Genomic DNA, 24,901 nt, shown 5'->3' with positions numbered 1-24,901 from the left:
ATACTGCCTTTATCTGTGTATTTAAACACTGCCACTTGATGTTTTCAAATCTGCCCTGTACAAACCCACTAAAAATTAGTCTATTTTAAAACAGAACAGACTGCAAGTGAACAGGACCCCTTAAAAAACAACAAAAAAATCCCACTCCCCCTCGCCCTGAAAAATCACACCCAACACCTCATGAAACTTAAACAAAACTTTCTCTGTTTTTCAAAGGCATCGGTTGCTTCTTACTTGAGAAACTTCAGAGAGACTGATGTGTGCTTACACGCAGGGTTTCATTCTGTCTCTCGCTTTTCTCCTCAGGAAATGGTTGGCATTTCACACCAAGCAGCCCTGGATTTTCCTGTTCTGCTGGCCACTGGGTTGCTGGGAAAACACCCCAAGGGCTCTTGTCCAGACCAGCTGCAGCTCTTCTGTTGACTGTTGTGTGAAGAACCTGTCTTTTCTTGACCTTCATCTGGAACGTCTTTGCCTGCCAGCACCTTTCCCCAAAGAACTTCCCATCATTTCTGCCCGCTCCAGCCACAAAGACAACATGATGCAGGCAGCATGACAAGACTGCAGGACTTTGGGAGGACACTTTACAGAAGACCAGAGACCCACACTACATGCTCTGATTCTGATGACTCTCCTCTGTGTAAGCTGTGACCCAGATTTTGACTGTCTAATAAAGATTGCTCACTTAAAACCCAAATATGGCTAAAACCCGTAAGGTTTTAGTGAGTAAAGGATTGAGATTTAACTTTGAAATCAGGGCAAGCAAATCAGAGATGTGGAACTAATACTGGTTTCAGTGTTGCTTTTAGGTCATGGAAGCCTTGAAAGAAAAATCACAGAGGAAGACTCATGTTTCCATGCTACAGGAAATAGCATCCTCATCAAGCTTTCATCTAGGTGCACGAACAGTTAGCAGAATGTGGTGCAGCTGTCAAATATTTGCCCTCCACAAGGGACTTTCTAGCTGACTAGATCAGCTAGAAAACTTCACATGAGCAAAATTCTCAGCTTGCAACAGCTTTAAGTATGGCAGGACACAGGCAAGCATTAAGAGGCAAATACTCAGTAGGCAAGAAGGCAGTTCTAATATGCCTCTGCCCCTTCTTTTTCCCAGGCTGCATGTTGAGCCTGACCTGAGGAAGAATATGAAGCAAAGAAGGTCACTGCCAGTCAGTAATGCTATTAAGACTTGCAGGTTGTGATGACTGACCAGTGTACCAATGTAAATGAGAATTAGTAAAAAGGAAGAATAGCATTTGTCAAATGCTTGTAAATAGCTTGAAAACACATAACCTTTTCTAAAAAAAAAAAAGATGCTGCAAATAATGTTAAAAGCAAATAGATGTGTACTTATATAATCCCAGTATTAGGATCAAATATGATGGGTCAGAAAGCAAAGAAGAGACTGAAGTGCCCCCAGACCACCGTCTATGTGCCTGCAGCAGAAGCTGGCACAGCAGAACTCTGGGCAGTTCCTCTGTGCAGAGCGGGACTGTGCTGAAACCCCAAGGGAGGAAGGGCCAGGCAAGCACGCACTGGTTGTTTCTGCTGTGTGGGCAGACACATCCCAGGCATTATCTCTGGCACACAGCAATTTGGGCATGACATAGCTTGTTCCATATAGCTAAGTTATCACTGAGCCTCCCAGCTGCAGCTGAGCAAACTCATTTTGGGTGTGAGATGCAAAGAATATGCAAATAGACCTCAACTCCATTCACAAAATCAAGTGAGCAGTCGAACTCTTCAGTTCAGCCAAGTGCCTGAACTGCTCGATTCAGTCTCACCTCTCAGTCCCAGGCAGACACAGCTTTGCTGCCAGGATCAGTGCAGCCGTCCCTCTCGCTGTACCAAATCCCAGGAGGCAGAAGAGCAGTCAGCAGCCACCACACAAAATGAACAAACTGCTGGAAGAAAAGTGCAGGAGCAGGTGGGAAGAAGCAGGAGGAAAGAACAGGAATGAACTTTAAAACAGCACCAAGACAGGTCCCTGGTTTTTTGCCCCTGTGGCATGAAACTTTTTTCTAATTACTAGTTGGTGGCATTTGCCACTATCACAACACGAGAATAGGAAATCATGTTCAATCCTAGTCCTTGAACACATCCTAGTTTCAGTCTCAGACTTCTTGTGATGCCAAGAGGTGATGGGCCTTTTTCAGCTGCCAAGAGCATCCTCTGCTCCCAGCTGTGGCTCCCCACCCAGCAGCACATGTCCTTGCAGGCAGCATAGAGTGAAGGACAACCAGGGGGCTCGATCTAGGCCCTTATTAAAGCATGAATAAGTAGTACTGAGTACTGAAATGGGAAATCTCTAGAAACAAATCAGAACTGTACTGCAGGAAGTTGATTAGTGGAGCAAATAATGCTCAGCACCCATCTAGCTACCAACTGTGCAGGGCTAAGGGTTGGACTCAATGATCTCCAAGTCAGCATTTTCCGTGATTCTGTGAAATTCTGCAGCCCCCAGCCCTGCGGTTTGGTAAAGCCATGCAGCTGCTGCAGCACCCTGGTTTTACTTCCCACAGGTGTTCCCACTCCAGTTGTCTGCACATTGCTGTGCCACAAACAGCCCAGCCCACTTTAAATCATTCAGACACCAAACATCTGGGAGAAACACAAGCTGGTTGTGACACATCTGAAGCCACCTTCTGGAGGGAGACAGGTCCATGCAAGCACATGAAAAGCCTGAGTGGGACTTGCTATGACCTTGCATACCATGTGGGACAAAACCCCATAAGGACCCCAGCAACCAGCTCTGTCTCCCCAAAGCTAAGCACAACTTCCCCAGCTGCTGCTATGGAAAGTGGGAAAGGAACTGCCTTTGCAGACATTGGCTGGAGCTGGTTTTCATTGCAGAAATAGGGTGGAGGTGGCTGCCATCAGCGAATGCCTGCCTTCGAGTTCCAAATCTAGACCTTGGCCTTCAAAAGTCCAACTCACACAAACTCCCCAGCCTCACTGCCCTCATGCCCGACTAAAGCTGCTAGTGGTAGGGGCTCTTATTGCAGAGCTCTGAATATTTCTATGAGCTTCTTTTCCCTCCAGCATTACCTTAAAAAGCACGGCAAGGATTTCCTCACCACAGCGAACATCAGGAACAGGTGAAGGCATCTGTACAAGCCTCACCATCTCATTGCCCAGCCCCTGTCCATTAGTAACCGCCTCAGCAAAGCCCATGTCTTTGCTCCAGCTGCAGCAGTGGAGGAGGAACAGTGTCATCTCTCCTCCAGGGAGATGACTTGCCATACCAGCTGATAAGCTGCAACTGATAAGCTGCCTCTGTTCCCTTGCTGTCTTGCAGCAAAGGAAGTTGCTCACATACAGGACTAACACCATACAGGACTAACTAACACTGTCTGCTAGGAGACAGCCAACTGCTTTAAAAGAGGATTTGCTAGCTGTCAGCCCAAAAGAAGGCACTAGGAGACAAGAGGAGGATTACATAATTATTTTAAAAGCAGACAAGTCAATCCTCACAGGTTGTGATGGGTTCATGGGGACCTTTCCCTCAACAGGAAAAGCTGGAGGAAATGCTCTCTCACAATCCTCATTAACAGGGCTGGAACACAGCTTCCAACAGAAACATGCAATCATACAGTAACCACATTCCTCTGAAAGAGGAATAGAACTTGAAAGTGTTGCATTTCATCCCCACACCTATTCTTCCTTAACCGCATAACTAACTCCCCAGTCCCCTTCCCACCAGCCTCTAACCCTCGCAATCCCTGCTCCTGTGTTCCTCACAGCTCACCTCTTACCACACGCTGTTACCCTCTGATCTGTTACCTACACACAGCATCACTTCTGGTAAGAGTAGTCTCTAGCATGCAAGCTGTAGCCCCTCTGTGGTGACATCCCCATACCCCGATTGAAGGATTCTGAGAGAAGGCAAATTTCTGCTGCTGTACCAGCCCCATCCAGCTATCCAAATAACTGTCACAGGGAGAACAGCACCTTTGCACTGTTTTGTAGACAAGGAATACAAAGTTGTTTCCAGGAATATAAACCATCACTCGACTGGGGGAAATGGGTGAAATAGGAAGGTGGCCCCTGTCACCAACACTCCTCCGACAGCCACCCACCTTCTGCTTAGGCCAGTACCTACTCACTCTGTAAGGAGATGCCTGCAAGTTAGATCTTGCCCTGGTCTAGGCTGCCCTAGCAGTGTGTGTGTGGTGGAGCATGGGAACCTCCAGCATGAATTCATTATGGATGTGGACAGGGCAACTCCTTGACCTGAGGGAAACTTTCTCCTTCAACTCAATTACCAGTACCCAATTACAGACTGTGAGACAGCATCTAGTTTTCTTTCCAAGGTCCAACCTCAATTTTTCATCAGATGTGTCTATTTGCTCTTGCTGCTTCAGAGCTCTCCTGGTGGGGTAACTTCACTGCTAGAAAGAGATGAATCTTCCTTCCCCATGTGCCTTGTAGGAATCTTTTCAGTGAACTGGAAGATGCCTTCCTGCAGACTGACGTAGTCCCACATTTTTGACCTGTGCAGAACGCTGATCCACTGGGACAAAAAAAAGTCTGTTCAAAAGATGTCCAAGGCCATCTCCCAAGTGAAAGGAGGAGATCTGGAAAACAAAACAAACAGATTATCTCCCCCACCCCCCAAACCTAACACCTGATGTTATTGTTACATGCTCACAGGTTTGGCTCTGGGATGCTGAAGGCTATGTGTGTCCTTGGGCAGATGTGCCAGAAGACTTTGATTTTCACCTACACTGGCTTCAGTTTTTCCAAGTAAGTTATAAATCCTGATAAATTGTAAAAAAACACTGCCCCTCCTTTACCATCATTCTGGTGAAGCTCAGCCTCTGTTAAAGGTTGCAAACCCTTGTAAATGGGGGAAGAAAATACATTTGTGCAATCATACAAGTAAAAAGTCAAGGCATAAAGTGGTTTTCACATACGAAATAATGGCTTTTCAAGGGATAAAAATTAGGAATCTGATAGAGAATGGAACTCTGGTATCAATAAGCACTGAGAAGAATAGTACGAGAAGAAAGCAAGAAGAAATGGACACTCTGCAAAGTCTTAACAAATCCAACAAAATCAGAAGAAAATGGTTTAGAAGAACCTTTAAAATGAGTTTTATTGTCAGAATTTTACAAGTAGCCTTCAGCGGCATCATACAAGAAGAACTCTGTTGCAAAACTCTAATAAATAGTCTGCCCCAAGTCCCAAAATAGTTTTTGAAATAAAATAAAACCAAACTTAAAAATAAAAGAGAATAAAAGCAAGACTTCAGGATGCTCAGAGATGTTAGCAATATTTCCCATTTACAAATAATATCAGGCATTATATAAATCTCCTTCATACAAGTCATTAAAAACCCCAAGACATTCTAAACCTTTACAAAAGCACTCCAGAAATAGTTCCAAAGAGATCCATTTCCATGACAAAACATTAGAGAAGAACTCCATGGGGATTAGCATCACAAATGAAGTTTGAGGTTGAAGTGTAGTGTGTACTTGTGTGCAGCAAGATTAAAGAGCATGAAAAAGGGATTTGAAAAGAGCATGGAAGTCTGTGACAAGACTATGCCAATGATTTTAATCTGTCTATTTGAGAATGTGGTAAAGGGGAGGGAGAGGATGCTCTCGAAATTAACCCCCAAATACACTGCACTTTATGCAAGGCAATATTTACTAAGGTAGTAACTGTATCCTCAGAAGGGAGTAGAAAAGGTTTCTCAGCACACTGCACGGTTCAATGCCTGTGCAGATTGCAGCGCTTATAAGTCGTATTTTGACACCTAAAAGGTATTTTCTGTAGAGGTAACATGTTGTGGCAAGTTAGCTGTTCCTTCAAAGAACAAGAAGTTAACTTTGCTGGCAGGAGGCAGTTTGGGAAAACTCATGCTAGACAATTTCACTAGGGACTGGGGATTTTGGAGCTCCAATCCTGTCCCAGTGCATTGAAAAATACACTTCTCTAGTTCCCCTTTAGATATTCCTCTATCTTCCATAGTAAGGGATTTATTACATCTCTCATGCAATAAAACACAACTCGAATAAAGTTTTCTCAAATCTGCTGTGAGTTGAGAAGTCCACAGAATACAGAGATGGTTTGTGTGGATTTTCATGGAGACATTTCAGGGAAAATGAATCTTAATCTCTTTACAACTTCAGCCTAAGTCTTCTGCACGTATGCAAGCAACAGACTCCCCTGGAAGGGAAGGGGGCTGTACTTTAGCGATCCAGCAACAGTACTCAGTTATGGCCCAGCCTGCCTGACAAGAACTGCAGCATGCCTAGTTTTGCTGTTTGTGAAGGTCCTTGTAGCCATTGTTTCCACAGGGAACAAAGGCCACCAGAAATGCTAATGCAATAGATGTGTGATAATATGCCTCACCCATGGCTCACCTCTCTAGTCTCTCTCCTAATGTTATGATGCTGGTTGTACTGTACCACACACTATGGACACGCGCTCTCTGTAATGTATGGGAAGGTAGCACTAGTAATCAAGCGCAAATTGCTAAGGAGACACCTAAAACATTGCATTACATCCCCTTGTCTGTGGCATACTTCAGAAAACAATGTTAGAAGAGCAGTAAAGTAAACATTTCTTTCTAATTTTCTAGATGTCATAATATTTGCCAAAGCTGCAAGGAAAAGCAGATTACCTGAAACAGAGAGAAAGGAGTTAATGGAAACAGAGGCACATGGAACAGTAAGCCTGATCCCGCCTCCAAATCATTTTGTACATAACAGATAAAGAGACAATGTGCAAAAAATAGACATTCACATTTTAGCAGTTAAACTTTTATTTTACCTTTTTAAAATTATTTACTTTGTTTTTTCTACAAAAGGCAGACATTGATTGTTGATCTGCAATTGTTCTGAGTGCGCGCAGAGATGCAAAAAAGGGTTACTGGAGGATGAAGAACAGGGAATTGCTCTGACTATACTTTCACACGTCATAATTAAGGTGGCATTAAAGCTTAAGTCCCAGTAATAATATTCATAGATAAGTTTCCTTCCCCGTACACCATTCTCAGTTCATATCAATTGTGTTGAAAACCCATTCAGTGAATTTCTTCAGTTTTTCGGTCGCGTTCTGGGATTCCTCCTGTAACCTCAAGTTGTCTTCCCGCAAATGTTGCACTTCAGCCTGAAGACTGGCCTTGTCCTCTTTTTCCTTAGGCATAAGGAAAAATACAGATCTTAGTGGAAATTTGAGGTCATGCTTCCTATCTATCTAGAGCAGCAAGAACCTTAAAAAGAGCATGAGTCTCATTCTTTACAAGGATTTTATGTGCAGTAGCACATGGGTCTATATCCAAGGGACATTAGTGACATCTCCTTCCTCGTGTTTTGCTTGCATGAACAAGATTTCTCTGTATTAAATTCTAATACAGAAGCTGGCTCACCAGGTGGTCCAATAAAATTGGGCATGACCTGTTCTGTATGTACAAGTGCCGATAATGAACTAAGGGATAGGGATCTCCTCGCAAATACTTCCCCAGTTAAGAGACTTTTCATCTCACCATAGCATATCCTTCTTGGACCAAGTAGGCATTGGCACAATACAGGAAGTTTCCACAGTAGAAATTACATGTTTAGATAACACTGACAACTTTTCAACATCAGCAGGATGCATTTACCTGGACTAACTTCAAGCCTTTTGCAGTGTCACCTGAATTAGGAGCGAAGGTACTGTCAATCATCCTCCTAATTTAAGCAGAGGAATCAAACACTAGCAGTTTGAGACACCCCATCCTACCCATGCATAATTAGAAGCCTGAGAAAAGTAGCAAAGAAATGTCTTTTTCTCATACAAGGATGAGACTGTCAAAGGCTCAGGCATGGCAAAGCAGGATTACACAGTTATTAGCACCACCAGCAGCACTAAATATATGTCCTACAGATCGTTCTGTAGATAAAATGCTTTACCTTCCTTAAATCTTCTTGCAGCATCTTCAGCAAACCTTCCAGTTGGTCCACTTTAGAGGCGAGAGTTGGAGGAGATTCTTTACTGTTGAAAGCAGGAAACAAGGATAGGCATTGATACAATTAACCGTCTTCATACAGGGTAGCTAACAGCCTTGTCTATACCAAGTGGCTTTATGAAGGTATGCACTCAGGTACACTAAGGATTCACAAAATGAACAAAAACAATGCAACAAAGAGTACCTGGAACACATGCAGCACATTAAACAACAGAACAAATGTAACTCATGATTAATTGGGGCCATCCCATCACTTGACTTTTCTCTAGCTGAACTCATTTTAAGTGCCTTGAATTACCACTGCTTTGGACAAGTTCATGAGCCCCTCAGACATCAAAGAACCTGCAAAAATGTTCAACTGGACTTATGATTCTTCTCTTTTCACCTCCCACCTTCATCTTTATGAGAACTTGTGAAGAGTTCTTCTGTAAAGCCTGGAGATGGCTTCCAAATAAAGATTTTTGGTTTGTAAATGATGAAGCCTGCACATCTGGTGTATTTACTTACCCTGTGTAAGGCTTTATCTGTGCAGTAAGCTGATCCTCAGCCTGATCACTACTGGAGGCAGCACTCACAGGTCTGTGATTTTCATCAGCAGCAGCAAAGAATGAAGCTCTCTGAACTGGGAAGGCAAACATACAGAGAAAAACAATGGCAGCAGTAATGATTATTTGTTCATGCATAGTACAACAGCTATGCTGCAGGATCTCAAAGCAATCTAAATGTCTCAAGCAAGGTAAGGTGATGATATGACATACCAATACTTGACAGAAGCAAACTGGCACTGCGAGTGTTTGCACCAGGTTTTCCACTGTACTGGATTCAACAAGCAAGTACTAGCTCTGGCACAGCACTGTATGCTCACAGACACCAAGAATCACTCTCAGGCTAAAAAGTTCTCCAGAAGGGAGATGCTGGAGAGTACAAAGCAGAGATACCCCAGCAGTGCTTGCGAGTCCACCCAAGGCCAGTTCCAAGAGGGATGAGAAGCCAAGCTGTAACAAGTGGTGTTTTACCCTATAACTATGTAACTGTATTTAGCTTGTTTCACTCCACAAAGGATCCCTGAAATGTTTTCCTTATGCCTTATAAAATGTTTTCTGATTGAAACATTAAACCTCTTTCCTGCCTTGTGTCTGTATTTCTTGTCCTGTAACTGTTCCGATGTTTTAACACATCTCTAAATCAGTATCACATGTGATGTGACTGTAAACTACCAACTCGTTCTACCTCTAGAGTTTCCTAGCACAAACAATAACATAAACACATTTAGTTTAATAAATTAACCTCCTTCTCCCTCAGCAGCTGTTGGGTTCTCACTGGAAACAGAACAGGATCATCTTTTTCTGTTTGGCAAATTTTTATTTTGTGCTTTCAACAAGGCTAAAATTAACATGCCTTAAGATCTGATAGAGTTTTTCCTGCTCCTCTTTTTTTCCTCCCTGTGAATGAAAAAACTAAACTAAAGTTTGGTGTAGCTCAGGGATCCAGGCAGCTTTTCTTTCAGTCGGTATAGATATCACTATTTGTAACTTCAGGGTCTCGTGCTGAAGACACTAATCAATGGTGCAGAAGAGGTAGGTGTCCAGGATCATAAATCAGAATTTAGGCTCCTTGGTACTTGTCAATCCCTACTGGCACCTTGCAGAGACTAGAGACCAAGATTATATTGAGACCAGACAACCAATGACCAATGGGATTATATTGAGATCCCTCTCCAAATCAAATTTGAATATATTTTCATAGCAGCGGGATGAAGGTGCCAGCCAACACAATACTCCAGCTTTTCTTCATCTGAGCTGTCAGTTTGTTACCTTGACCACACTGATTGTCTTCACACCTCTAAAGAGAAATACAAGTGAGTCTGGGGCATACAAAATAGAGGGATTCAGGTTAATTAGGACAGGTAAATAAAGCTCACTAAGAAACAGGTTTCTTTTAAGCAGAAACTTCCAACCACAGGGAAATGCATTAAAACCTGAGTTTCAGCCTTATGTGGTGGTGAGAAGACCATCACTACAAATTCATCTCCTCTTGAGGACCAAGGCTTACTTTGAATACTCTTCCCCAAGGCTGCACAGCAGAAATATGAGCCATGCTGCTCCTATTACTCCTGTGGCAACAGAGCAGAGGTCAAATGTACACTTAAACACCCATGTAGACATCTTAATGATATATGAGGCTACTACCAGAGAACAGCCAAGAACATCAAGTTACTTCACAGCCTTCTCCAACCATGTTGAATAATGTCTAAAAGATTCAGAATTGGTGAAAACACTTCCATGAAGGTGGGACAATATTTATGCAGATATCAGGAATAGGGCAACTCATGTTAACAAGCCTAGAAGACTTGCTCACTGGATTATAGTAAGGTAAATTCCCTTTGGTCTAAACTGCATTAATTTTAAATTCAAATGTATCTAGGCAGCTTACAGTTCTCTTCAGTGTACTAAGTGTCATGGAGATGGAAAGTGCCATAGAAGGAAACAACACTTGTGCAAATCTATGTATTCAGAGTATGCAAAGGTAGGAATGGCAACAGAAAAGTATGTACCAACATGACATATTTCCCAAGTTATCTTGGTAGCGAACTTCAGCTGCACTGCATATACTTCTTGCTACTGCAGTTAAGCAAGCAATCATTATTGTGCTCACATGCTTTTCCCCTACTATTTGATTTTTATTTTGTACTTTCATGCCAAATGTCTTTTCCACACCAGCTGTGATGTCTGCGACTGCTCTACATAAAATGAGAAGTGGCCAGTTTCACAGAGATTTGGCCAAACCACAGCACAGAGGAATTCCAGTATGAAGAAATGGTATCTGAGTATTACATAAAAAGTTTCAGGCTCTTAAGACTTGAGTTGGTACTTTAAATGAACTTAAGCTTCAGACTACGTAGAAACACTAAGAACAACAAAAGAAAAAGTCAGGATTAAAAAAACTTTAAACAACCACAAAACCCACACTCCTTAATGAAGCATGCATAGAGACCAGCTTCCTATTCCTAATTGTTAATATTCTGAAAACTTACCTTCAAAGGCTTTGGCAGCATCTACCAAGTTTGACCAGTCCAGATCAGAGGCAGAATCAGGCAATGGCATAAGACCAGGGTCTGGCATGGGCTGCCGTCTTTGCTCCTGGATATCTGTGAGGGAGCTGTCTGAGGCAGAAAACTCTCCTACAGTGATGTAGAATAGATTATAAACTCCATTAAAAACACCTCAAAATTTCTTTCCTAATACTACTGCAAACCCTATTTTTAGCTTTTCTGGTATAGCACTTTTGGAACTAAAATTCAGTGGAATATTTGATAACTGCAGTTGACCAGATACTACAGCACATTACAAACCAGTTTCCTAGCACCAGGACATTTGGCTCCTTTCTAATCTTTGCAGATGAGCACTTCAAAAGCCAGTCTCTGACCACCCCCAGTGCTAAGGCTGGGGACAATACTCTTCTACCCAATGATTCCTGCCTCTGCACAAGCTTAAGATACTTTAGAGGAGTCTGCAGCTTGCTGGTGCTTCTATATTCCTTGGCACCTATTTGCTCCTGTAAAAATACAAAACTGGGGGTTTTGTTAAGACAGATGAGTAAATATGAGTATTTTTATCCCACTGTTTTCCCTATTAAAAAAAAATGGATGTGCTCTGGAATATTTAAATTGAAAGAATTTTGAATAGCTGGAAGCCAACAAATACTTGTGATATTAAATATCCAGCTAACTTTATCCTTCTCTCTGCAAAAGGTAAAGGTGTGTATGGGAAGACAATTTGTGTGCCACTCAAGATAGCTGGTCTTTTTATTATTCAGGCTCTACATTTTATGGAAAATAGAAAATCTTGTTTTGTTGACAAATGTAGAAAGGCTATGTGCTAGGAGAAGTTACCAGTTTGATGCGGAAGAGAACATGACAGTGAAAGAAGGTTTAGTGGTTTTCTTTTTGGAAAATAAAGGCATCTAAATGAAAAGAAACCAAGCGCTGCTTTCCACTTCTACTCAAATGGCATCAATAATCTTCTGACCCCAAGCCCTCAGAAGCCAAATCCACAAGCCAGTTACAAGCGTAACCAAGTCTGCAAAGTTATTTTAATGCATATAAAAAGCAGAAATTAAGTGAGCTCAGTTTCCTAACTCTTATGCAAGAAACATGTTATACAGCCACAACAGCTCATGAAAATGTCGGGTTCAACACTGAAAACTGATGCCTGGTGATCACAGACAGATGAAAAGAATTTAAAATAGATCTTTTTCATCAGCCTTCACTGTCAAATGTATCCTCTGTATCTAAATACAGACTGTGCTTAGTCCCAGTATAGTGAGTTGAATCTATTGATAGCCTTGCATCTTCCTCTTGAAACACACTAAAACATGAATAAATCAGAGCAGATATGTACTTCTTCAGAAAACATTGCAGAATCCTACACTGAGATCTAGCTCTATTTTTGGAAAACACATTTAGTTATGAGGTACAGTGGGAACCTGTGAACATTCTCACCGAAACATTCACATGCAGCCACACACAACCCATGAGATAATCCTACTGAGACTTTTCAATAAACTGATGGGGGAAGGCTGAGTGTCTTCTTGACAGCAGTATACCAAGTAACTTTTTTCTAGTTAGCTGTGTGACTAAAATAAATAACTCAAGTCCTGTAAAACAGATAGGGTAAGGGAGTAAATTTAAAAACAGTTGGTGCAGTAAGAGCTGTATCTGGTGTACTTGTATATCCAAATGTCCACTATTATTTATCCATTTTCATACCAGTATTTTCCTAAACTTATTTTGTTCCCATAATCCCACACTTAAGGAACTGACACCTGAAGTTGTCACTGGAAGATAACCAGGCATACCTTATTTATCCCTTGGTCCACGTGACTCTTATAAGAAATAGTGAAAACCTGCAGCCAGTGAGGCAAATTTTTGTGCTCCCTCCACAAGGTAACTGCATGACCAGTCATGTAGTCTTACACCCACTAAAGTGAGGGGAAAAAATTAAATTCCTGTCTTATTTTATACTTTCAGTCCTGTGACTTGACTCTCCTCATTTTAGCAAAATCACGATGGAATACCAGCTGCTGTAACAAACATTTTCCCTGAACGTCATTCAGAAAGGATTCCTATGGAAGTTGAAAAACGGGAAATCCACTTACCATGTAGCGATTTCATTCCCAAAGTATATGATGGTCTCCGTAACGGCAGCGACTTTGGGAGAGAAGGGTACGTGCTGGTGAACAGTACATCGTTTGGCATGGCTTGGTCCAAGAGCGAGGCCCGCGAGGTGAAGAAGTGGTCCCTTTGACCACTGTAAATACTCTCATCTGACAAAGTCCTTTGCAAGGCACGCCTTGTGGTAGGAGTGCTGGGAAAGGGAGACTGACAGGACAGAGTGTGTGACTATACATTCATAAAAACAAATAAACAGAAATGAGAAAAAAAAAATCAATAAAGAAACTTTTGAAGTCTATTTTGAAATAATTGTTAACTTTTTTTTTAAATAAGACAGCAAGTGTTAACATAGTATTTTTTCAGAGTGGATATGAAAAAGAACTAAATGAATCAGCTTTGAAGGAGATTAAAACTAGGTAACATATATAGATCTTTCTTACCCTATCTCACATTCTACCTTTTAAATACCCCTCAAACGTGTCCTGAAGTGGAAATCTCAGGCAGCCCTGGTGGACTCCAGAGCTGATGTGTAGCAGAGAAATGGTTACAGAAACAGGCTCAGTGTTGCATAAACCAGAGTTCTCCCACTGCCCTGAGGAGGCTGCCTGCCTGCAGGCAGAGTACCAGCAAATGCCAACTAATTACAAGTCCTATATTACTGAACAGTTAGGAACACCCATCACCACTGTGGTTCTTCAGAACTATTTAAATCAAAATAAAGTGAACAGTCCCATGAATAAGAACTTGTGCCTTATCCCTACCATCATCCCAGCTTCCTCCATGCTCCACATAGGAGAAACCAATGCTGGGGTTAGCCTGCAGTTAAGACACTCTCAGGCCTATGCCAGTGAGCTGCTGTCATAACCATTCCCATCAGCAGAGAATCCAATTTTCATGAAACCTGTAGCAACATAACTATCTCTAAGACTTAACATTTCTTTACATTTTGGTTGAAATTTGGTCCAAAGGCTTTCATGGAGAAATGGCAAACAGAAATGAAAACCTCACCACGCTCATTTGCTCTGTAAGCAAGTTTAAACAAAAAAAGGAGATAACAGGACTTCCAAAAAGAGCAATTAAACATAGAGTTGCTCTTTTGCACATAAAAATAGTCCTCTCTTCTCAGAAAGACAAAAAAAATACAGACTGTATTCTATTCCTATGATCAAAATCCCAAACTATAAGGTGGGAGAAGAGCGTCGAAGAAGGTCTATTGGTACCGTATATGGGAAAACGATCTGTCAAACATCCCACTCCCCACCTGTACAAATTTTACTATGAGAAGATTGCTGTGCATTTTCGTTTAATGATCAAGGATCATCAGTTACTTCCAAAACCCTGCTATCATCCAAAGACAAGGAAGGAAAGAAGCCAAGCCACATGCCAATTTTCTATTATGCCAAATTCTCCCCTCTGCGTTGCCTCCCTCTGGACAGGCCTGTCACAGTATGAACCTTGCCTAGAGAAATGACAAATTCTGGTACATAGTTGTTACTATGTCCCATGGAGGATCAAACTGCTTCCCCATCCCCACACACCACTCCCCTCCCTTCTGCAAATTAAAAGCTCAGTCAGCAGGTTCATGTTATGACCTGAAGTGTTAAAGGGGAAGGAAAAGAAAGAGCTTCTAAGTCAAGGAGCATTTACTTGAGGATGGTACAGTTCACTCAGCATTAACGAATTAGGAGCTGGAAACACAGTTAATATCTGACATTGAGATTTAAAGGCTGCATAGATGTTTACATCTGATGGACTCAGAACACAGGCAACATGAACAGGAATTGTCTTCTGGTACCAGAGCAGGGGAAAGAGAAAAAGAAGGGTGACTTGTCTGAGAAGATATAATGCCTAAGTGGTAGGTAACAACATAAGGAAGGCTGGAGAGAATACAAGACACACAAAATCACAGACTAGAACAAATTCTACTAGCTGATGAAGCCTTTGTCAGCCAACAGACAGAAAGGAGGAGGATTTTTTGTGCAGTGAACTAATGCAGGTCATTATCATTCTTTATCTTTTTTTTTTTTGCCTTTAAAGTGTCAAAAAAATTTATTCTGTAAGAGTAGCTCTTAAAATATAAGTTATACAGTGGGTAGAAATAACAGTTACTTTTAAAATGGAAAAGATGCAATTTGATAGTCATAGAATGTTTCTAACTTGCTGAAATGTATCAAAAGTGCAACCTAGGTTCACATACTTGGTACAGTCACCAGGAAATAAATATCAGGGTAAGATCTGGTTCACTAATCCCAAAGCAGAAAAACAAGAAACTTGGGAAGATACATACTTTCCATGGTCTATTTAAACAGAATAGACTATAATGGAATGAGAACAATCCTCTTGCTCAAAACAACCAACAGGAGATGTTCACATCACCCATGTCCCAGTCCCCTCAGGACTACTACAAACCTAAGAAAAAGGCATCTTGCCAGTGACAATGTTTTTTTCCTCCAGCTTCAAAGGCAACATCTGAAATAATCTGTGTATGGAACCTAGCACCTAGAAGTTTTAATAAGCTACACTGGGTTTTTACTAGCAAAAAAAAAGAAGTTGCAGCTCTCTCTTCTGCATGGTTGCTGTGGAAACAATTTGGGCTCTGGATGATGAGCATGAGCTGTTAAGCACTGGTTGTACATGGAGACTAGAAATCAAGACATTCTCTTACGTATTATGGATTCTAAATATTAATATATGCACTTATGCGTTATTAAACACATTTTGAAACACACCAGGAAATGTTTCTAACTATTCTGTATAAATATGTGCTTAAGTTTAGTGATCACTTTTGGTAATGGGATTAGAGAGGCATAAAAGTGTGCTTTTTGTAAGGAGTTTCAATACTGTCAGTAAGTCACTGTCTAGTGGTGCAATCAGAGAAAAAAATTCAAATATATAAGACAACACTACAGGATTTCCATGACCCAGAAGTCCTAAATGTTTTTGCAATTTGGCACACTAGTCTCTTCAAATTTGCACACAAAGCTGTAATAATATTGCAAAGACTGTAATAACGAAACAGTTCCCAAATGTGTTTCCCTAGAAGTCTGCTACAAACAGATTATTTTCTGTCCACGATGAAAATTCAGGAAATGCCTTGCATTTTATTTTCTTGTTGCGGGTGAGAACAGAAAAAAAATTCCCTCTCTGTCTTTAGCATACCTTAAAATTCTTCTGTGATTCAGGTGTTGGGCTATCGAGATCTATCAGTTTCTTCAGCTCTTCTTCAACAGTGGACTTGGATGCTCGTTTGGGTGATGCTCGCAGATCTCTCGCTGAAGCACGCAGCCGAGGGTGGGCCATTTCAGTGCCATCGCTCTGGTGACGTCTTAAATGAAATGGAATAGACACATTCAGGTCTCAAAGCCCTGGGGCAGGAGGCATGAATGAAACAAGAATTATAGAACACTCAACCTTTTAAAATAAAAAAAAAACTAAGTAAGGGGCATAGGGGATGGAAGAAGTTTCACTACTAAAGTGAAGACTCATCTTAATGGATACCTGTTGAAGCAATAAGCTTGTTTAAAAACATAAAGTAGCAATACAATAACATAATTCAAAGGTTACTGTAGTACATTTTCCCAATAAGGGACTGAATCCATTAAAATAACGTGCATTCTGTATGAAACTAAAGAAATATAAATGTCTTCAATTAGCCCAAAAGTAGCAAATCACCAAGTTTAATATTTTCTTTTTAAAAAATTTTTATTTTTATAATGTGGTTATCACAAAGTTTCACCATTTCATTTTGACAGCCAGTTATTGGTATCATCTAGGGATACTGTGCCTCAATCAATAACAGTCAAGAAGGGTTGAATAAATTACTTCGAAATGGGCTTTTGGAACCATTTGCTTTCTAAGTCATACTTGACTTAACAGTATTTTCTCTAGTAAGTTGTTTCTCAATTTCTCTTCCAAAAGAGATACTTGCATATTGTAATGCTGATCTCTTGGTTTGCTTTAAGCTTTAAGCCAGTTAGACTGGATACAGGCAGCAATCTTAAAAAGACAACGTGGAGTGCCACAGAGCTAATGCACAGCATGTACAGTAGTACTACAACATGGATGAGAGGCTTAAGTAAAACTCAGGCTCTATGATAAGAAGATTTTTTAATATTTGCTCAAACAGCATCTTGAGTCACCTTTAAGAAGTCCCAAGGAAAGATAAGCTTTAATAGGACTGAAATCCATAGAGCTCTCCAGAAATAATAAAAAAAAACTTTTACAAGTTAACAGGGAACGAGATTAGCAAACTATTAAATATTTAAACCTAACTGCAGACCTCTACATTAGATATTAAGTTCTACAGAAGACGAAGGATTGTATTAAATAGTCTTGAACTCTTCTACATAGAGAACTGTCAAAGATCAAAACGCTTCTTTATAATAATTTAATCAAACAAGATCAAAAAAAGAGTCTTACTTTCTTGAATCCATAAACCCCACTGAGTTTATTGTCCCTTCTGGCTTTTTCCATCCGATCAGATACTTGCTAGTAGCACCCTGGCGAGGATAGAAAGTCCTAGGACCAGACGAGGAGGAAGAGGAGGAGGAGAAAGAAGGTGCAAGCTGGGGAGAAGTAGCAGAATGAAGCTCTTCTTTAGGTGAGCTTCTGGCACTGGTGAAAACAACAGGGCTGGCAGAGTGTCGTGAGCTCATCGTACTAGGAAAAGAACATAATAAAGACAAAAATTGCCTCAAATGTGTATACATGTGCATTGTTTAACTGGTTTTAAAGCAGAAGTCTGGGCACGAGATGTTATTCTTCTCAATAGTGGCCAGAGTAGCAAAATAGTTTGCTCTTCTTAAGGGCCCTCCACCAATGCCTCAATAAAAATATCTCACACAGTACTGGAACAATTTTGCAAGCAACCGCTAAGGATAAAATATACTCCCCTCCCCTCATTTGCCTTCACAAAATGGGAAACCTAGGGTTCATTGTCACTAGGCAGCTTAAAAGTAATACATGACACTGTAGCTGAATTAGCAAAAAAGAATCTAAGTCCAACTTCTTGCTGGAATGCCTGGCTGTAAAAGACAACATATATTGAAGGAACTTAAGCAACAGAAAATGTCTCTGGGACCTCACAACAAACAAAAGAAGAACCCATGCAGCTCTAAAGAGAAGGTTTCCTGGATTTTGGCTGAAAAGCAGTTATTTACCTTGGCAAAAAAACCCCAACCAAACAAAAAAAAAAAAAAAAAAACCAAACAAAACCCAAAACAAACACCTTAAATTGAGAAGTTAGAGCAGGTTTTTAACATAGATCACAGTTTGTCAAGACAGAAAATGGAACTGTGATGACCAACTGCAACTTATTGTTGGAAGAAGGAGAAGGGCTTTATTTAGATCAGAGACACTCTTTAGTTATGCTGATACTCAAATCCAATGCAACTTGCATCATACCAGGAGTGCTAGGTCTTAAAACAGCATTTACTATAATATCCCTAAAAGGTCAGATATTTATCAGCACAGTTACAGCCTTAACACTGAAACATCATTATATATTTGGAGACCAGTTTTCTATCAGCTCTCTACACAACTTAGCCACATTTTCATCCCTATATCCAACACTGCAGTGAAGGAACTTGAAACAGATGGCCCCATGGTAAAGAACAGCTTCTGACTGAGAAATAAAAATTAGCTGGAACACTGAATAAAGTCACTGAATAATCTCTTCTTTCTTAGCTTAACAGAAAATTCTTCACCAATCTTTTTATAACTTGATAGAACAATGCATTTTCACATCTCTTTCTCTTACTGAAACAGAAAAAAAGGAATTTATCGTTAAATTTCTTTTGCCATCTGGGAAAACAATATCACCTACAATTAGTCTTAGGGAGCCAGTTATCTAATCTATGCCACTTGTCTGGTTCCTGCTGTAGTCAATGAAGAAATAACCTTAGGATGTGATTCTCCTTGTCTCAAAGTAGGTGTCTCAGATATGAAGGGAGAATTAATGCTTTGGAGTTTCTCCTTTCTCGTCATTGACAACAGATGGAGTCTAAAGAATCACCTTCAGATATGTTTCATTTTCATATGGCCTGAGTTAAGCACCATGATTCCCAGCAGTGAAATGCTGTGGATTTAATGAAGAATGTGGGTGGACTGAAGTCTTCCCACCTCAAGCAACACCGTCTGCTGCAGCCCATGCCATGCAGTCCCTCACATCAGGGGCAACATGTACTGCTCCACATGTATGCAAATCAAATTACAATAATGCAGATTTTGTGTTAGAGAATTATATTTCTTCCTTCCCTTCATCTGTACATTTGAAAAGCCTATAGAAAAGATGACAGATTGAGAAAATACAGGAAGATATTTTCCTGTCCACTAACCCTGTATATATGGTGCCGCACACTACCCTCTGTATTTGTAACAGATACAAGTAAACAGATACAAGTAAACATAATTTATAGCAAGAAAGCAGAGAAAATTAAGAGCTAAGGGGAGAGGCAGTAAATTTCTCTTCATTTCCCCTTTCTCTCTCTCAATACTGAAAGAAAACTTCTACACATGCTGAATAAACAAGCCCATCTGTGAGGCATCACTACCACAAAATTTACCACCAGGATTTGGGGAACACGCACAACTTTAAAGAAAATGTATGGGGCAATTTTTTAACTCGTTTTTACTCCTTTCTAAATACACTCAAGAAGTGAAAAATTTTTTGCTTCAGTGTAGGGTAAAAGGGAAGGTCTGTTCACATTTCAGAATTCTTTAATCCATCAGGTATTGCTCAAGAAGTGCTAGTTGTGAGAAAATATTTCTTAATAAAAACCAACAGCAACTAGATAGGCTAGTAGTGTTGATCCTCAATATTACTAGGCAAAGATAGTAAAAAATAATGTTCATTATGCTCAATATAAAATTTATATAAGATGCATATATATAATAAAATAATATTTTGTTATATAACATATTGTACATACACATTGTGTATTTTAAGTATTATTACTTTAATATTTATTAAAGTATGTATCATATAACAGATGCTAAGAATGGCCTGGCAATTGCAAGTAAAATTAGCATACAGTTTTAAATACAGTTTTCTTTCAAGTGCATTGCATATTTTGAGCTGCAGTTTTTACAATATAGTATTTTTGGTGGAATATTGTGCTTCAGGAACTCTACAAAGAACTGTGGATATGACTGAAGTTTTTAACACTACAAGTAAGCACAGGCAGGCCAATAGAGTACTGACAGGTAAAAAGATACTGTTAACTGAGAGCATATTTGGAGAGCAAAAGGCTTTGGATAAACTCTACAAAAACTAAATAGGAGCTGGAGCACTCTGGTAGTGATGGGAAGTTATTATAATTTGACACCAGGAAGCATGCAGACAATTCATCATACTGTAATAGACACCTGGACCAGCTTAGTTACATCTAGAAGAGATTCAGTCCTCGTTTTCAGGACATAGTCATTATTGGTCCCCTACCTCCCATTTCTATTATTGAGACTTCAGGGATTGAATTATAAAAAAATTCAAATACTAAACGGTGATCTGTAAAAACAGCCATTCATAAAAGTATTCTAGAACCATTAAATAATATTTTAAGTATCTTAAAATTATTAGAAGTAATGAAAAATGTACTTGATTACAAATAGCCAAAATTATCATTTCAGTTTTGTAAGAGGACCATAAGAAACTGTATTCTTTAAGTAGAAATAAAAGTTTGATTTTTTTTTTTTTGTAAGGAATTCATGCCATCAGCACATATGGCTTCATTTAATGACATTCAGCTATAATGACTCTGTGTAATTACTGGCCTACATAATGCAGTTCTCCTGGGATGCTATGAGAAATCTGCACAATCATCAGGAAGGACTTTGGGAATGGGGGTGGAGAAGAAAAATAAAACCCAGCCAGAAGCTCTGCTGTAGAAGTTAATCACTATAATTTACATTTTGCCACCAGTACTCAGGTACAAGTTCTTTTATGCACCATCAAATGATCTGAACACTAATTATCGCTCGTCTTCTACAGACACAAACACACTCTAATTTGTAGTTATTTTCTTTTCTTTTGTCACAGAGTTCTTTTTAGGACCAAATTCCTTTTCTTCATGCTCAGAAACTCTAAAGATGTTACAGACATTCTGGCATCCACAGGCAAAAGGTAAAAAAGTGAGAAGCTGCAAAGGATAGCAATTTAGAAATTGATAAACACACTAATTAAGCTGTTCATTTCTCATGAAAAGTAGCCTGTTCAGAATCTTTCTTTAGTCCTCCCTCCTTCACCTCCTTGAAGCAGGAAGCTGTGGTTACCCTTTGGAAGTACCAGTTTCACCAGCCTCCGGCTCCAAGCTGATGGGCCTCCAGAGAGAAAACTATGGGACAGTGGGGAGCAAACAGCAGGACCTGGGGTTTCCTCAGGTCAGCACTGTTATTCAGCGTGCAACCACCAACTGAGGGTGCCACAAGAAACAAAATAAAAGCTTTTTAGCCCAGACCGTGCCTTTGCTTTATTGTGAGGCATCAAACACATGCTCTAGTCTTCAAAAATAAGCAATAATAAAGAAGGAACATGAGTCAGTCTGTTTTTAATCCAACACAACAAACGATGTGGGTGCAAGAACTGCAGTATTTCTGAAGTATCATGCCCCATGTGTTCTACTGACTGCTACTACTCCTTTTTGTAAAGAGCTGCATTATTAACATCCGGGTTTAAATGGAACTTGGCAAAAAGAAACCTCAATTGTAATCTCCAGCATAAAGCCTGGGGAACTTTTATCTGGAAGTTTCAGTAACAGTCCCAAAAATAGATGGAGAGAATAATTTCAATATCATCAGAGAAACATCACGTATATTAATCCAAACCAACCAAAGAAAATGCCATGTTTGGAGACACAATGTTATAATAATATAAATAATGAGAAAACAACCTAGACTTAAGTTTGCAGTCCAGTTGCAAAGTTCAAAGAGGAAACCAGAACCTCAGATGTACAAAGATGCCATTCCTATTAGGCACAGCTTTACAGTGGAGCTTCCAAGAGTCACATAAATTTTCAGGATTCTTAAAGTTGCTTCTGAAAAAATCCTTCCAAATGAAAATGCTACTGACAATTTTATTACAAGCACCATATAAGAATCTCACATTTCATGTTGCTGCTAGTTACATTCAGACAAGTACTGCAAGGGCATATGGTAAATTCTGCTGAATGTTAGAAAATGAACATAAGCATAAGCATGCTTATCTTAAAATAAGAGGTATAGCACTGTAGATAACCACCATATAGATTCTTATCTTCACGAAAGGGCACATGCTAACATGCCCAAAATCTAAGTAAATCCCTCTGGCATAGTGTTTTCTACAGACTTCAAGTGCTTCATGCATGCATAGCTACTGAAAACACCAGTCTCAAAGAACCTGGGTGGGATTTATATCAACTGAGTGTGAGCTCTGGTGCCAAAAAGAGAGGCAGAAAACCAGACTGGGACTGCCATTAATAGATTTCTTAGTCAGAATTACCATGACAAAGTACATGGAGACCATTACAGTCTCTATGACAACCCCTTATTTGCAGCTACTGTAAGAGGAGCTACTGAACTGTCTGATAAACATCTAGTCTTGCACAAACAGTAGCTTTGTTCAAAACAATTAGCAAAAATTGCTTCAGACTTCCAGTCTATAGGTATTTTTGCTACACACTCAAAACAGAGATGCCTTAAGAATAAAAAATGCAACAGTCAGGCTCCACAAAGCCAACAAATTATGATAATCATGGATCCTCTCCCTGAAAGACCTATGCTTTTTCCCTGTTGCTAGTATGCCAGAGTAGGAGTATTTTTCAAAAAACACACTGAATACTTCTTGGAAAATGGGTTTAAGAAAATGGTCTAAAACATTTTCTGCTTCTACCAGTGCTGATTACATTGTAAAGTGGGTATCTTCCACCTGAGGTGTTCAAGTATATTAGAAACAAACTTGATATTGATAATTCTGCAAGTGGCAAAACTGAGGGAGAGAGGGAAGGTGTCTGTAATGTGTCATACCCACAAGCTTGCAGCAGAATGAGATTAAAATCTACATGCTAGCACTTCCAAGCAACTTGCTCTCAGTATTGATCATACTGACTGCAAGCAGATTTCTAAACAAAAAGACTGGGGGAAAATATGCCAAGTATCTGAAAGGGGTACTTGCAAGGCTAAAAAAGAATCCCATATTAAACCGTTCATTAAAAAAATGGACTAATCTCCTTTCTGATCCAATACAAACTGCAGTTGTTGCAAGATATTCCCTGTGAACAGAACACATCAGTCTGTCTCACAGTAGTTTAGTAGCAGCAGTTTAGTATGGAATATGCTCTCAAACACTTTTAGTATTATAAGCAGTAGCAGATGCAAATACTAAAGGTGGTCTTAATTTTCAAGCATTCTGCACAGAGATCTTTCAAAACACTGGTTAACATAATTAGAAGCCTTTCTCTTCAACATCCACTTCTCACTTTTGATAGGTTAGAGAGTGAGAATGGGAAAATGAGTACGGAGGGGTCAATCACACGAGAGGTGAAAATTACCTTGTGTGCGAGACAGCATCACTGAGACTGTAAGCACTGTTCTCCCTTGTTAGAGGATTGGAAGCTGGTTGACTCTTGCTGTGAATATCCAGGCTCAGTGAAGATTCAGTTTTCCGGTCCATGTGGCTATCCTTTTCTAATGTCCTGTCTGCAATGGAGACCACTTCACTGGAGCTGTGCCACAGTGGTGCCACCTTCTCCTTTGTGAGCCCTGTACGGGGAGATGTCGCTGCTCCCAGGGAGGCAGTGCTGCCATGGCTAGGCCCGTAGGAAGTGGTGTCTATGCCACTATCAGCTGAAGTCCCTTGAAGGTAGTTGTAGCTGTTCAGCTCTGATTCGGTGCGCTCTCCATTGTCATACCATTTCTCATCACTGTGAGCACTGGAGGCATTGCTGGAGAGAGTATTGCTGCTGGAATGGCTCGAGTAGTGGCTGTCAGACTATAGAAAAAACAACAGTCCAAAAAAACCACATCTGTAGGTTTATTTCAGAATTACAGCAATGGACAGGTGGAAATAAAGAGTTACAAAAGTCACCACTGGACAATACTAGTTCTTCTATCCTGAGGTATGAGATAAGTATGTTGAGGAGACTACAATAAACTCTAAAAATTTAATTCCAGCACATTGGACATGCTCTGTTCCACGTGCACATAAAAAACTTTTCATACAGATTTGGAAGCCATGTCTTAACTATTCAGGGAAAGCCAGAGTTGTTTGTATTTGGTCCCAAAATACTTAATACTGGTTCCTTCCAAGCACAATTCTGCTCATCCCAGTCCAATGAAATTGGCTGAGCTATGCAGACTTTGACTTGATTAAAAATATTCTGATTTTAAGACTGCAATGCTTTAGAACATAAAACATAACCAATCCACAGAAAGTGTTTGTTATTTTAATAATCCAACTGCCTATCAAAAAAAGGGCAAAGAAGATCATAACCTCTGCCCTTCCTCCCCTTTGCAATAGGATGTGTTTCCTCCTCAGCAGGAGTGTCCTTTGCAAATGACCACTGAAACACCATTTAACTTATCTGGAATTGTTTTCCAGAAAGCATGAAAGGAAGCTTTAATGTAAAGTTTTTAAATTACTCAATCAGGGCATGTCAGGCATGTCAGTGTCTGGCTGGTTTGTATGTCCTGTCCCTGGTTACAGCCTGCTTTTACAGAGAAACTGAATGCCCTCAATTTCATAGCGGGCATTGGTGGAATATCCCATTTTGGGAAGAATTTCTTGCCATACGCTTGTTGCT

The 24,901-nt window shown here is 40.2% G+C and overlaps 1 protein-coding gene across 4 annotated transcripts in view; it reads right to left on the bottom strand.

Annotated features, from left to right (window-relative positions):
• Positions 1 to 5,072: 5,072 nt before the first annotated feature.
• SIPA1L1 (signal induced proliferation associated 1 like 1) overlaps positions 5,073 to 24,901 on the bottom strand; it is a 213,278-nt gene continuing 193,449 nt past the window's right edge. For 3 of the 4 annotated variants that reach the window (XM_050336204.1, XM_050336202.1, XM_050336205.1), the window contains 8 exons: positions 23,651 to 24,090; positions 17,550 to 17,789; positions 16,290 to 16,455; positions 13,115 to 13,358; positions 10,992 to 11,138; positions 8,465 to 8,579; positions 7,902 to 7,983; positions 5,073 to 7,146 (listed from right to left, as the gene is read on the bottom strand). In XM_050336204.1, coding sequence (XP_050192161.1) covers positions 7,003 to 7,146; positions 7,902 to 7,983; positions 8,465 to 8,579; positions 10,992 to 11,138; positions 13,115 to 13,358; positions 16,290 to 16,455; positions 17,550 to 17,789; positions 23,651 to 24,090 — 1,578 coding nt within the window. In that variant the 3' untranslated portion in view covers positions 5,073 to 7,002. The remainder of the gene's footprint in view (positions 7,147 to 7,901; positions 7,984 to 8,464; positions 8,580 to 10,991; positions 11,139 to 13,114; positions 13,359 to 16,289; positions 16,456 to 17,549; positions 17,790 to 23,650; positions 24,091 to 24,901) is intronic. The other variant, XM_050336206.1, reaches the window with a different exon arrangement.

The sequence above is a fragment of the Myiozetetes cayanensis genome, unplaced genomic scaffold, assembly GCF_022539395.1.
Source record: "Myiozetetes cayanensis isolate MyiCay16 unplaced genomic scaffold, myiCay2020 scf6-25, whole genome shotgun sequence".
NCBI lineage: Eukaryota > Metazoa > Chordata > Aves > Passeriformes > Tyrannidae > Myiozetetes > Myiozetetes cayanensis.
This window is presented reverse-complemented; position numbering and strand designations above follow the sequence as displayed.